At 50.4% G+C, this 14,909-nt stretch overlaps 1 protein-coding gene across 8 annotated transcripts in view; it reads left to right on the forward strand.

Annotated features, from left to right (window-relative positions):
• Positions 1-14,909, forward strand: part of meis2a (Meis homeobox 2a) — a 72,992-nt gene that overhangs the window by 10,694 nt on the left and 47,389 nt on the right. For all 8 annotated transcript variants that reach the window (XM_055506013.1, XM_029140024.3, XM_055506014.1 and 5 more), the window contains one exon: positions 1,889-2,003. In XM_055506013.1, coding sequence (XP_055361988.1) covers positions 1,889-2,003 — 115 coding nt within the window. The remainder of the gene's footprint in view (positions 1-1,888; positions 2,004-14,909) is intronic.

The raw sequence follows: 14,909 nt of genomic DNA on the forward strand, positions 1-14,909 counted from the left end.
GGGAGGGACGGTGGTCTTCTCCCACATTGGGCTCCGGCTCCGGCTCAGCTTGAGCTGCGTTGGGAACGATTAGAACAATAACAACAGTTGCTCGTGTGAAGTGCGCCATGTGTTGATGAGCGGCCGCGTCCCCGTCGCCCGTCCCTCCTCTCATCCTGGCGGGCCGCGGACCCACGCACGGGCTTTTGTTCCGCCCGTCCTCCTCGGCCCTCTCGTCAGCGATTCACCGAGCCCTTCATCTGACTGCCATCCGGCGAACAGCTGACGCTGAGAGGGGGCCTCGAGTGGAGCAGAGGGTCTGAAGGGCCGTGTGTGTTTCTGTCTGCTGTTCTGAGCCCGCAGCCGTTTGAGCAAACGGCCCTCCTTCCCCCGAAAAACATAGCGGATAAAAGGGCCCCGCTTAGAGCGGCCCGTGGCTGTGCAGCAGAACAAGCGGCAGCACATCAGGACCCACACCCGGGGGAGCTCATAGCAGCCCCGCTAGTCTCCAGGCTCCGTCCTGTCCTCCAGTACAGCTTACTCTGACTGGGCTCCAAAGCGGAGAGACGAAGTCCATCAGGAACCCGGCTGAAGTCAGACAAAATGGTAAAAAAAAAGGCCTCTTTCTTGAAATATTCTGTGGCGTGTACATTTTCCTTCTCTTTTCGTATGTTTGTATGTGTTTGTGTGCGTTTGGGGAAGGAGGAAACAGCCCATGGCGGGAACTGAGAAGTGGGTTGAGGTTTGTGGGAAGCCCTGGTGCCGGCCTGTGTTTGTTTGGCTTGGGCTCAGCTCAAGGCGGCGCTTCCCCGGGGCTGCAGACGACGCCGGGCCTCGCGTCCGCCAGGTGGAACCGGGGGGAGAACCGGGCCGGGATCGGGCCTGACTGCCCGCAGGCGCCGGGACCGGCTCGTCCCTCGCTCTCCCCAATGACAGAGGAAATTCCACCTCCAGCCTGGCTTCGTGCGCCACTGATAAAGCCTTTCCTGTACTGTAGAAAATCCCGTTTCCCTGTGTGGGAATGATCAGGAAAGAGAGGAGGCGAGAAGCCGGACTGCGGAGGGAGGGACACCTTAAAAGCTCCCATTTTGTTTATGGACATTTCTTTGAAGTGAGCCAGCTGAGGTTTAACACTTCTTTGCAGCATGTTTGTATATATAAAGCTGAGTGTGTGCGCATGTGTGTTTAGGCTTCTTGCTCTATTATGTCATTAGCATGTGTGCGTAAGTGTATTTTTGCAGGCTTCAGTGGGCGTGTGTGTGTGTCACTGTGGGCGTGTGCACAGTTTTGGCAGATTAGCCGGAGAATCACTGTCATATCTTATTTTCATTTCTGACAGTGGTAATGATTAATGGCGGCTGTGGCGTGTTTGGACTTTTTACCTCTATATTTCTCACTTGACGCGGAAGTCTCAATTGGTTATGGTATAAACGAACAGCGGCGGGGCCTCGGCCATATGTGTTTAGACGATTACTCACGAGTGGTCCACTTGCAACGCTCCGAATCCGCCGCCGCATTAACAGCGCTGCGTTTCGCTCTCATGCATTAATGAAACACTTTGATTACAGTGTTTTGACTTATTGCCAGCCGCTTTAGTGCATTCGCTCCTTTCCATTCATCCGTGATTATAGTGGCATCGTTCATTGTCTGCTAGCTGGAAAAAAAAAAAAAATGGGCGGCGGAGCTCTCGTCCCTGCCAGGGGAGCGTAAGCAGCAAGCCAAGGACCCTCACAGACGCTTATAGATGTCACTCTCACGTTTCCAGCCCCCCCCCCCCCCTCCTTCCTGCTCCCTCTCGACTCCCGGTTTGCGGTCTGGACGGCCGGGGGGAATGTGGATGGATGCACGGTCGGATCCCACGCTCACTCCCTCTCTCTCTCCCTCTCTCTCTCTCTTTTGCAAACCTCAGAACCCAGCTTCCTGGAGAGACCACGATGACGCCACCTCCACGCACTCCGCCGGCACACCGGGGCCCTCCAGCGGGGGACACGCTTCGCAGAGCGGCGACAACAGCAGCGAACAAGGTGAGGCAGCACGGGAGCGGGCACGGACGCGCACGCCGGCTGACACGCGCCGACACGGTAACATATAAACACGTCTGGATGAAAGGCAGATCTGTGTGGGACATATAGTATTAATCATCACGCATGGCTACACTTGCCAACGCTTGACTTTAACCCTGACTAATGTGAGGCCTGTAGTGAATACATGGCACCTCTCTCTCCCCACACGCGTACATTTGAGCCTCACCTTTTCCACATTGGATTATCCTGTTTTTTGACTGGCGTCCATGTAATCACACCTAAAAATGAACCTGCTTATCCACTGCTGCACGCGCATGCAAAAACACGCGGCAGCCACTGTAATATTTCACCCAGGATCAGAGGCTTTTCCCAAAAATGTTACTATTTCCAGAGCCGAACAAAAGCTGGTGATTAATAGTATATCTCTGCCAGTTCCTGTTTGCATTGAGACCATATTAACTTTGTTCACACAACAGCTCCTAATTATGTCGTGTGCTTATCTGGCACATGACCTGCCAAACGGCAATAATGCATTTCAAAACAAACGTATTGGAATTTATTACAGATAGTGTGTGTAAGTCACAGCTATCGGCTTTATGTTTTTGTCATGTCTGTATGAATTTAGACAAGCTGCGAGTTGAAACTGCGCACGACACCAAACACCAATACATTTGAAATATGGGATTGTTTCATTAATGCAACTGATGTCTGAAGGAAGACATCCTATGAAGAGCTGCTGCCCTTTTTTCTTTTCCTTCCTTTAATGCAGCCAGATTTCCTTTCCCGTGTGCGTTGTTGTGTGTGTGTGTGTGTGTGTGCGTGTGTGTGCGCGTGTTTTCGTGGGTCTTTTTCTGTATTCATGTGTGTGCCCTCTGGCAGTGTCCGGGGTTTTGCATGAAATTTCATCACACCGTCTGCACACACAAACACGCCGCGGCGCTCAGACGCGCACTTACACCGCCTCCCTCCCGGAGAGCGGCGGCGGCGGCGGCTCCGGCTCCTTCCTGCGCGCGCTTCCAGGCTATCGCTTTGCCAATAAGCGATCAAACGCATCGATGAGTTGCGTGCCTGCGGTGGAGCTCTTTAAATCATCCGCAGACGGAGCAGCCGCTGCAGCCTCCTAAGCGTTGCTGACCACCGTCTGGGGGCCGCAGCAGACCTCTGCGGTTGCCTGCGTCAGCGCTGGTTGGATCACGGGCTGAAAACGACAGTCTGGGTCTGTGATTCCTTGCTCAAGGACACTTCAGCAGCAGCGCAGATGACACGAGGTTTACCCCGCTCACAGCCTCAGCAAATACGAGACATGCACGGTGAAGCATTATGCGATATAAGCAATAATATTAATTAGCGCCGTGTTTAATTGCGTACGCAGAGAGACAGAGCTTTTGCCCTCGTCTTGTAAACTGCAATGGGGGATGAAGACTGCAGGAACAACAGAGAGAGAGCGAGAGGGGAGATGAGAGAAGAAATGCACTGCCTATTGATTATCTTACACACATAAGTACAAGTGACCTGTAATCCACAGAGCACTTATCGACTCCTCTCCCCACCGTATCCAGTAACAGCCGATCAATACGGGCCAAAGACAGTTACGGGACAGGACTTATGCTCTGGGCCAAGGCGGACTCGGACTAGATCAGGGCCAGAGCCTGACCTGCACTGAAGAGCGCTAAATCCAACATCCAACCAGCTCAAAGGCTTCAATGGGAAAACAAAGCGGGCTGCGTGTACAGTAACAGGAAGAGGGGATTTCAGAGGATTCAACGGGAAAGACGTTGAAGTACAAGTAAGGTGAAAGAGTAAGGAAGGTGAAAAAGAAGGCAGAGCGAGAGCGAGGGGGAAGAGAGAGGGGGCAGCTGATTTAATGGTCTAATGAGGCCGTCCTCCAGCCAGTTGTTTTGTGTGAGGCATGCTCTGACCTTTCGCTCCGCTCGGGAGCCCCGCCGCCTCATTTTTCACATTCTTGCAATTACGTTAACGCTTGAAGCGCTCGCTGACTCCCGACTCTGGCCCTTCCATTCTGACAGAGCCTTCCCTCCCCAGCCTCTCCACCTCACCCTCGTCTCCTCCACTTCGCTCCACGCATGAACTCGCCTCCCATCTCAATACATTTCCACATAAAATTTGTAGTCCACACTCTGGAGTCCACAGAGAAAATATGAAATGTGTGCTTCACTTCAGTAATGGGGTCTTTAACAGCTTGGCCCCTGTTAAAAGGGGTGACGATGTGGATCAGTTGAGGAAGACAGAATGGATGGGTGAAAGTGAGGGAGAGGCAGAAAAGACCCACGGTGCTTTTGGTTTCAGCTGCCAAGAAAAACATCAACTTTCTTCCGCCGTTTTCCCGTTTGTTGCGCTTTAAGAAACATTCACCTTGAAAGCGGATGCAGAAGCATCGGCGCGTCGAGCGTGTGACTCCACTTCATGAAGGTGAGCGAGTCAGAGGAGTGGGGGGGGGGGGGGCGGGCGAACTCGCCCTTCGCCCTCGACTGCGTGAAGTTCAGCTTCATTCAGGTTCTGTTTACGTGCCGTCGTACAGAACTGGAGATGATCCGCGCGAACATAATTTACTACCGCTGTCTCTGGCTTTTATTTCGGCACTGAGCATTTCTCTGAACTCGTGCCAAAAAACAATTTAACAAGTGCGCAAATATGTACTGCCCCTCTTGTGGAATAATTTATAGCCGAGCAGTAAACCAAGGTGAAGCAATGCTCATATCTGTCAGTAAAATTGCCAGTTAAGGCTTTGACACATATGAAAAGTTTCACTACAACACTTTAGTTTTGCAACCTCGCCCCAACCCTGTTCATAACAGACATTTCCTTTTCTCCGAATTTTCCCTCCCGAAATATAAAAAAAAAATATCAATTATCACCCTCAGGGCAAAATTCTCCACTTGAACCTACTGACTCTCGGAGAGTGACTCCCTTCGTACTGGCTGGAAAAACAAACACTGCGGTTAAAGAGAGACGGCGCAGAAGTCAACGCAAAATAACTTCATCGGCTCCGCTCGCACATCATCTTGATTAACAGTCGCCTGGAAGTCCTCCAAGCTTATCTAGAAACATCAGACACATCGGTTGCAGGGAGTTAAACTTGATGAATGTGCGTGCCTTAAGATAGCGCCGCTCTCCAAGCAGGTGTCCGTAATATGCTAAACACCCCGAGTGCGATGGAGCAGCATGATGAAATGCTCTGCACATTTGCCCACACCAAACACGCCGGAGTCAGGAGCACTCAGTCATGAACTGTAAATCCCCGATACTGATTCAGCACGGTGGGCGACGCTTTCCCACCTCCCGCCGCATTTGCATGCCCCACTCAGAATTATTAGCTCTGCACGTGGACCAGATCCACGCTGACATCTTGAGTGGTGGGGCTTCCGCCGCAGCTCCCCGACCCCACGGTGGAAGGAAGCGGCGGAACAAGGGGAGAGGAGAGAGCATTTTGTACATTTTCTCAGCAATTGAACAATCCCCACGCTCGGTGGATAGACAGACTCCCCAGAGAGGCCGAGAGAGGCAGGGGCGAGGGAGGGAGGAGAGAGAGGGAGAGCGTGAGTGTTTGACTCAGAGGGAGCGCGCTGCACTTGATGCTGTTGTGGTACGTGTGTGTGTGTGTGTGTGTGTGTGTGTGTGTGTGTGTGTGTGTGTGTGTGTGTGTGTGTGTGTGTGTGTGCCCTGGGAGTGCGATGCGCTCCACTGGCCAGGGGCTGCACTCAGCATAGTCTTTGTGGCTGAGCTCACCGGGGGGTGCGTGCGTGCGTGCGTGGGGTGGGTTGGGGTCACTCCTGCTGGGGACACGACTCCCTCACGTCCGTCCGGAGAGATCGGCACGACGAAAGCGTGAGCGCGGCGTTTTCCAGACCTTTGGCTTTGCGTTCACAGCGACTCCTAAACCGCAAGAAGACAAATACACTTAGGAGACAGAAAGCATGAAAGCCTCGAATCGTGATCAGCGAGGTGTGTTTGTATATAAACTATATGGCGCTTGTGTGTGTGTGTGTGTGTGTGTGTGTGTGTGTGTGTGTGTGTGTGTGTGTGTGCGCACGTGTTAGCCAGCTCCCTCTAAGTGCCTGTTAGAGTTTAATTTAGTGTAGTAATTAAAGCTGAACACTGGCCCATAAACAACAGATAAACAATAAAGCAGACCCAGGCCCTGCTGTTTCATGGCTCTCACTCCCAGCTGTTGGAGCGCTGATAATTTTTTACTCAGTGCCCCCACAACGCAGTGCAGGAGCAACAGAGGCGCACGTAGGTGTGAACCGGGTGCTGGATGAGGGAGGCTGAGCTGAAAGGGAAGAGGATGCACTGTGCGACTTCCATCATAGGAAGCGCAGCCACGATGTGCCCACTGCTTAGAACCTGTAGGAAGCCACCGACAGCGACTCTGAAGGAAGAAGGAGCCAAATGCAAGGCCGTGTAATGAGGACAACGGCCTCCGTGCGCGATTTCAGCCTTGTCACTGCATGTCAGCCTCATGTCGGTCACGTGTGTGTTGTGAAAACAGCAGTACGCCCGTCTGACGGCTTGTTGGGAAGGGGCCGGGCCACTGTTGAAAGCCGAGAAGAGTTGCTGTGTGGTGGTGGTGGTGGTGGGGGGGGGGCACGGCACGGAGGGGATACTTTCATGATCCCATTAGCATAAGAGAGAGGCTAAATTATTCATGTGGAGTGCTTTATCTATGGGGAAAAGTATAGTTAATGCACATAGTTTTAAAATGGATCCCCCCCCCTGCCTCTCGCTCCAGCACCGGATTCTTGCTGGATTCAGCATTCGCGGGCGTTTACGGGAACGGCTGTCACTCGCATCCGCCGGCGTGCGCGCGCGCGCACGTGCGCACTTGCTTAAGCGCCGCTGCACTTCAAGCTGCTTCAAGGGGCTCTGCGCTCAGGCTCATCCCCTCTTCGCCCTCTCTCCATAAGTCCTCCGTCACCCCCCCCCCCCCTCCTTGTTCTTCCCATCCTCCCTCACACTCCTCTCCTCTCTCACCCCTCGCTCTGTCTCGCCCCTCGTACCGCAGACTACCTGGCCCTCATCCAAAATGTGATTAAAGGGAATGATTAGCTCCCTCAGCTCCCTCCTTCCTTCCTCTTTCGCGCTCCCTCCTTCCTTTTCTTCTGTTTCCCTGTCTTCCTGAACCCGTGTTATGAAGAACCGGAGGAGGGAGTGAAGGAAAGGGAGCTGCAAAAGGACGAGGAGCAGCCAGTTCTACACTGTCCCGCTCCCACTTGCTCTGCCAGTCCCTCCTTTCCTTCCCCCATCCCTGGCTGGGGCCTGGTCCCTCTGGTCCATAATCATAAACAGGCCCCCGGTGTGACCCGGCCCAGCCCAGCTTAGCCCGGCCTGGCCAGAACCCGTACACATAGTGGGAAAGCCACATTAACTAGGTCAGTCTAATGTGCAAACTAATGTTTGGAGAACATAGGGAAAAAATTACCCAGATTATTCTGACAGCAGCTGAGGAGAATGTCATTTTCGCCATCAAGGGAAAGCTTGAGGGAGTTTTTCTTCTTTCTTTCTCCTCTTTTCTTTCTGTGCCGCTCTGAGAAAGAGGCGAACTGTTTATTTTAGAGTAAGTTGTGCATTATTAAAAAAGCAAAAAAGGAAACTGTTGCACGGAGGTAATCACGACTGAACTGCAGAAACGGAGGGGAGTGACTTTTTTCTCTCTTCTACACAAAGGCCCGGTGCCAAAAACAAAGGGAGTGCAGCGCTTTTGTACCAGTTCATTATACAGTGGGTTTACACACCCACGTTCCATTGCTGATTACTCCGGTGCATGCGATGATGAGGAGTGCACAAGGGTCTGATGTAATATGGTTAAAAGGGATCTGAGCACGTGCCCCGAAGGGCATTTCCACGTCCATTAACGCCGCCGCGGCTGCTGTATTTTCACAGGGATGACAATGCTTCGGTTCTTTAAAGGCAGAGTGTTTTCCCAGGAAATTGTGTGTCTTGTTTCAGCGGGCTAGCCTCAAGGGGGTCAGCCAAGAAGTCACCCTTAAGAGGTGATAATCCAATTGCTCTGGTCCTCGCCAGATTTGTTTTCCCCTTGTCTGGCAGCGTGTTTGTGTGTGTTTACAGGGAGTGCAAGCGTGCGTGCGTGGATGTAATAGACACAGAACGGGAGGCAGAGGCTGCACGATGCCACCAGCCTCTCCCTGTGTCCAAACCCCGGGCCCCGCTCTAGATTAGAGCGAGGTTACGGAGGCTAAGTCTGTCAAAGGCACACCTGCAGGGAAACTCCAAAAAGCCTCGCTGCCAGCTGACACAGGCCCGTTGAAGGTGCGCTTACTGGGAGTTTAACCCTGACTTCAAATGTCCTGTTCCCTCGCTAGCCCTTTGTGTTTGACCAATGGGCCTCGTGCTCTTTTACTTTCTTCCCTTTCGCCTGCCTCTCCTGGCTCTTTAATCTCGCCTCCCCCCCCCCGGCGCTCCTCCCCCTAACGTCCGAGCCTCAGATCACGGCCGCGGTCGAGCCGGCCGTAGCCGCTCGACGCGCTGTGTGGTTCAGCCCGGTGTTAACCGGGGTTTTTCACGCGCCGAAGCTTATTTGGAGAGGGAGAGAGAGCAGAGCGGAGCAGCAATACCCTACAGGTAGTACTTTAACCATGCTGCCACCGTCCAAGAGAGTGGGAGGATGATAAAGGAAGTGTGGTACAATCCAAGTTCTTGCTCTCCGCTGCTGATTTCCACGCACACATCTTTCACGTTTATGCAAAGCTTTCGAGGGCATTATGCAGGATAAGCTTATTTTCTAGTCTGATTCCCACTCTAGCACACGCTTTAATGACTCTTAAAGCCAAGGGCTGCTTTTTTAGGCATAACAGCAGAGCCGTGGCCTCTCAGTTCCCGCGTAGCCACAGTGCTTTTTCCACACCTGATCACTTTTGTTCACCCATTTTATGGCTTTTTAGGGAGCGGGCGGAGGTGAGCAATTTGACAGTGGTTAGTGCCATGAGCCCTAATGTTTATTGGAAGCAAGCGTCTAATAATTTTTGATTACCCCAGAGGAGGTATTAGCCATGTTAGTCAGCAAGGATAATTTCTTATTTACATGCCCCAAGCAGTGAACACTCTGAAGGAACACTGAGGCTAAATGCGCAACAAAACGAATCATACATGCCAAGCGAGATGCTCCATCCTGGCTGGCTGCAGGGCTGAAGTTGAGAAAACCTTCATTATGCATTTAGCATAATTCATTTAGAGGGTTATCAATTTGCAGAATACAGAGGAGATGTTTGGAGGGGGAAGCGAGAGCGCCATATCAAACGGAGGGGGAGAAAACGGAACAAGGGAAGGCGAGATGAAACGGAGCAGGATATTCAAGGATCGCTCGGCGCCGGGATTTTGAAAATGTTGTTCCAATTACGGGTTTTTTTCCATGTTCTGAGGCAGAACTTGCATGTTAAATGCCGCAATTGCTTCTCTTTTACCAGTGTCACGCTCCGGCCCCTAAACGAAGCACAAGCCGATTTCCTTTTAATGAAGGCTGTTTGGCTCAGCCTCGTTTCCAGTTCGAATATTGTCGTTCACTGTCTGTTCACTTAGGGTCACTCTTTGTCCTTTGTACTCAAGGGTGTTTCGCATTTGTCTCTTAGTGTGTGGATTTCAGCACAGTTACTGCGTGTTTTCATTTTTTTTCCGCCCGGCAACACAAAGTGAGCAAAGAAAAAAGAGCTTTTACAGCATCTTCTCGCTGCCACCAGACAAGGATGACTAAGGCCCCATTAGAACAATTGGAGGAAACTTAGGGAGACGGGGAGTGTTTAAAAGAATGAAAGCAGCCAGAAAACACCACTTATCACATCTTGTGATAACCAGTGCTTTCTTTCATTATCTAAGCACAAGAACCTCCACCTTAGAAAGACTGCACTCATTTTATATATTCATTCAAACATAAAACAATGAAAACAGAGAGGTAGAAAAAAGAAAGACAAAAAACATTTAGCATTTCCAAAGTGCGGGGGGAAAGCTGCATTGTTTAGTACAAATGCTTACTCCCAGGGATGCAGTCCTTAGACAGCAGAGTGTCTGCAGGAGACATCTCTGAAGCCTGACCTCGTGACCCTGGAAAGAATGCTCTAAAGGTGCGGGGAAAACAGCCTTTACCAGTGCATCATGGCCTACAGGACAGCCCAGCAGCAGCACAACAAACACAGCGAGTAGAAAACACAGCAACACAACAGGCCGTGGGAAGACACGAGCATTAGGTGGAAACGAAACTCAGGGAAACAACAGTGAGAGAAAGAGGAATGTTAAACGCATTGAGAGAGAATTAAAAAAAAGATACCAGTACGGAAAAGGAATGGAAGAGGAGAGAGGTTTATGTACTGTACAGAAACACACAGAGGGACCCGGTCTGAATTGCCTCACAGGCCTGGCTGTCTCTAACTCTTTGGGCTCCCCATGAGATCATTTTCATCCTTTATGAGTCAAAAGGAAGCCCGGTTGAAAATGAAAGGTTACGCAAGCCAGAGCCCAAGCCCTCGGAGTGAGAGAGGAGAAGATCCCTGCTGCAAGGGCCCTGCTGCTATTCAAAGCACCTGCCATTGTGTGGGCGCCCATCCAGGCCCATTGTTGTGCAGAAATTAGTCGTGCTCCCTTTGGCTCCAGAGGCATGCGGCGGACCCCCTGGTTGTTTGGGGTTCAGATACATGGTTCGATAGATGCGTGGCCCCGGCTACCATCACCACTAGCTGTGGCCCTTTGGCCTCTCTCCCACAGCACAGTATCATTCAGCATCGGCCCTCTGTTGTTCACTTCGCAGGCCCACTTTCAGACCAGCATTCCTATAGTTATAGTCTCACTCTTTTGTACTCCCACTCTCCTCTTTCCTTTGGTGTATATGCTTATTGTTCTTTAGAGCACCCTCATTATACCCATGGTTATATTTTAAGGGCCTCTCTCTTTGATTTCGGTCTCGTGGGGAGCGAGTGGTGGGCTGATGGGAGCTGTAGGGCTGGCCCGGCTCTCAGGACTCCCCAGCCGGCGTCTCGGAGAGTGGGCTTGGGGGTATCGCTGGGCTGGGCACCGGCGAAGAAACACCGGCGCTACTGCTCGCACAGGGGGTGGATGTGAGGGGAAAATTGAAAAGTCAATAACGAAGGCCGTAGCAGAGGAGGAGAAAAAAAAAAAGAAAAGAAAGGAGGGTGAAACAAAAGGAGACGGAAAGCTTCAAAAAGCTGAGAGCTAAAGAGCAGTGCTAATTAATAGCATCAGAGAGAGAGAGGTCTTCCCTTTCTTCCAGAAGTTTAATGCTGCATATTAACTGGCAAGACGAGCCAATTAAGTGCTCGCATTGGGAGTCAGGTCCATCCGACAGCAGCCATATCCAAGACTGGACACTAATGATAAACAAGTGTGTGCTCCAACTCCCTGAATCAATCACCGCTAGCGAGGTGTTGATTCAGGCTTGTGGTTGGTTTTAATGCTGTCATTTGAGTTGCTTCACATTTATACGTCTAATGTATCAGCACAGATTTATAAAAAGAAAAGCAATAGACTTAAAGTGTGGTAGTATTCGTTTCAAGTCAACTCTGATATATATCATCTTATTTTGGTCACTTGTGGTGTAGCGTTACTTTACAGTGTTTCCCTGTAACCCTATTCTAAGACTCTTGTGTGTTCCTTTCATCCCTTTTCATGCAGCTAATCAAAAAATAAGGCCCGTGCGCGTGATGACATACGCACGTTGGCGGGTCAGCCCAGCAGAGTGGCAGTAATTCGAACTGAGGCTGTGCAATTTGTATTTTTCACAGCAGTAATAGGCTCCTCTCTCACTCCTCCTGCCGTAGCAATTTCCACTGCAAACAGCTGTCAAGTCCCCAAAATCAAAATTAGCGCCATGGAATTGGGTCGTAATGAAATGACCTGCTGGGTTTACCTTAAGGAGCGGGGCGGACAGTCAATACAGCCCATCTCGCTGCATGCTGCACTCCCATTAATGAAAGGAAATAGTCTCCAGTAAATCTATTAAGCACTACTTCCACTGTCTAATTATATTTTTTCCTTCTGTCCTCATAATTCATTCAATCTTTCATTAGTTCTTAATATTGTAAAAGGCTTTTAACTGGTCCTTCTGTCTTTGTGGGGTCACCAATTATTTGTCACTATGCATTTACACGACTGGTTCAGGATGTACACGGATGAAAGTAGTGTCCAACCATGGTTAAGCACGTTGGAGATAGATTTCCTGATGGGCTTGGAACGAGTTCATAACTACAAAGTGGTTCCATATTGTTTTTTATAATATCAGACAGAATATTGGAGTGTCAACCGCAGCTCTGCTTCCTATAGAAAGAAACAAATGTGTGCCAGGGCCCGGTGGAGGACACTGGGCCCCGGTTATTGACTTGTAAAGAAGCCGGTAGGTGAGGGGTCTTGACAAGACATGAGCGTCTGACTCTCTTGTAAAGCTGTATCTGATTTCTCTGCTAGTTGGCTCCCTGGAGAGACCTGCTCTACCCTCTGTTGATCAGACTCTCACTCGGAGCTTTATGGAAAAACGTGGCAATAAAAAAGAATGAAAGAGTAGTTTTGCGAAGAGAGACGCTTGCGAGAGCGAGGGAGGAGGAGGTGGAGGAATCAGCTGCGAGGCGAGCGATCTCCATCTATTACTTGTGTGTCGCGGCCTTGTCAGTGGGGGGTGGGGGGGTGGGGGGGTGGGGGGGGGGGGGGGGGGGGGGGGGGGGGGATCTGCATTTAGCGATGGAGCAGGATGCCCGGACGCTCGTATCAGCAAGTGGTTGGACTCAGCAAGCGGCTAAGCAAGATCCACACTCTGACTAATTTATGAGGGCAAACTGCGCTGACGGAGAGAGATGCAGGTGCAGGGAGGAAGCTTTCATTGGCCCTTTGAGCGGGCCGAGCCGGAGCCCCGGAGGGATCTCGCTCAGTTTGAACTTTATCAGGGGCTACGCTTAATCAATATACTATTGGAAAAAGAATTAATTACTAAAGCAGAATAAAACAGCCGCATTTTAAACCAAGGATTCATCAATTCTGTAATCTCTTGGTTACAGCTCAGGTGTCAGGAGGATCATTTCACTTCCATGTAATGAGGAACTGTGGGAGTTTACCCCAGCCCTCTGCTGTCATCCTCCTCTGCCTCACTCTTTCTGACCCCCCAACCCCACCTTCTGTCCTATACCTACTTGTCAAGTTTTTTTCCAGCTCTTTTTTCTCTATTTTGTCCGCTTTCCCACAGCTGTTTGTCATCTATTGACAATATTCTGTCTTTTTTAGATTTCCCCGTCTCCCCTTGCCCCCATTTTTAATAGACCGACTGTATTTTACTCACACCCGCCCGAACTCCCCCGTCCCACTACATTCCCTTCCCACCAAATTCCTGTCTTTGCGGGGATGGGACGAAGGGGTATTAAACTTGAAATCTCTGGTGCGAAAGCCGACTGGAACGGGACATTCCCGCTGGTGCAGCCATCGAGCCGGACATTCCTACGCTCAGGCTGGGACACCGCTGGTGTTGTGCAATGGGGGGTTGGGGGGGACATATGGGTTAGGGGAGGTTGGTGTTGGGCACTAAAACGTCTGTCCAACAAACGCTAGAAACAATTGTAATTTGGGGGAGCGATCTTAGAAAATCATTGGCTGGAAGAAAACCTGGAGCGCATGGTGAGCACATGTATAGAGACAGACAGGCCACAAAGGACATGTCAGAGGACCCTCGGCCACACGACCACAGCATGCACTCCTCACAGCCCCTGACCCCAACCCTAAAGCCTGTAAACGGACTATCCTTGACTCCCCATAATGGGGGATTTCAAGGCAGGTTGAGAAGGGGTTATGGGTGATGAATTGGGTTTTTAGTGAGCTCATTAGGAAGCCAAACAGAGTTTAGACTGGTGGAGCGGGGCAACAGCGCAGTAATCAGTTCTGCTCGCTTTGTTCCCTGCCTCCAGGACATTTGTGTGAAAAAAAAAGAGAGAGTGAGGAGAGGAAAAAAAAAACCTTCATGGCATTTTGGCTGATGAGAGGGCTGCAGAGCAGAGGCTACAATCTGATGGTTGACTTGTTGATTTATAAACCTTTAAATCCATTTACTGTAGTAACCTTCCAGCTCTAGGAACCCGCATGACCATTAAGCCCGACTTTGATGCTACTGTCCGTCAGGTGTGGCGAACGTGTCTGTTCGTGAGTCCAAGTCGCCCGCGCCCTCTTTGCATTAGAGGAGAGTTTGTTTGATTTTAGATTGTAAGTGAATGAGACGAATCACCGCTGATGTTGTTATCGCACTTTGCTTCAAACATCATCAGTGCCACACTGCTAACCTGCAGGCAGACACTTTTTCTGGCTATTGAGGCCAAAGACTTTGATGTACTCGATTTCCTAGTGGGGGTTTTAGAACAATTTCTTCACTAGCAGATGGATCCATAGGATGCATCTGCATACGTTCCATCGCTTTGTTTCCCTTTGCTCCATTCTGCTTCATTTTCTGCCTTCTCGTCATTATCATTCCAAGCAAGCAATAATATTTAGAGCAGGAAGTGTGGAAGCGGCGTGTTTTACTAATGAGCGTGCTTGTTTCAATTCAACATAGCCTGGCTTACTTTTGGGAAATACCTATTCTTTAATATTTAATGCAGCATCAAATCTGAGGAGTTAGGTATGTTTATCTAGGGCACCCAGCCATGTATTTCTACTGGAACAATTAAAGTTTTCATCAATATTTACACTATAACCAGCAAGACGATGTGTAAAAAAAAAAAAAAAGTTTGTTCTGTTGTATTGGCAGGTACGTAAATGTATTTATTTAGAAACAAGGGATCAGCTGAAAATACCTGCGAGACCAATTAGCCCCGTTCGATCTCAGAATCTAAGGGAAGCGCAGGAGCGGTTTCTTCGGCGGTGCTGGAGTGCAGGGGGAGCGGGGTGGAGTTGTCA

This window comes from Betta splendens, chromosome 22 (assembly GCF_900634795.4).
Source record: "Betta splendens chromosome 22, fBetSpl5.4, whole genome shotgun sequence".
NCBI classification, from domain to species: domain Eukaryota; kingdom Metazoa; phylum Chordata; class Actinopteri; order Anabantiformes; family Osphronemidae; genus Betta; species Betta splendens.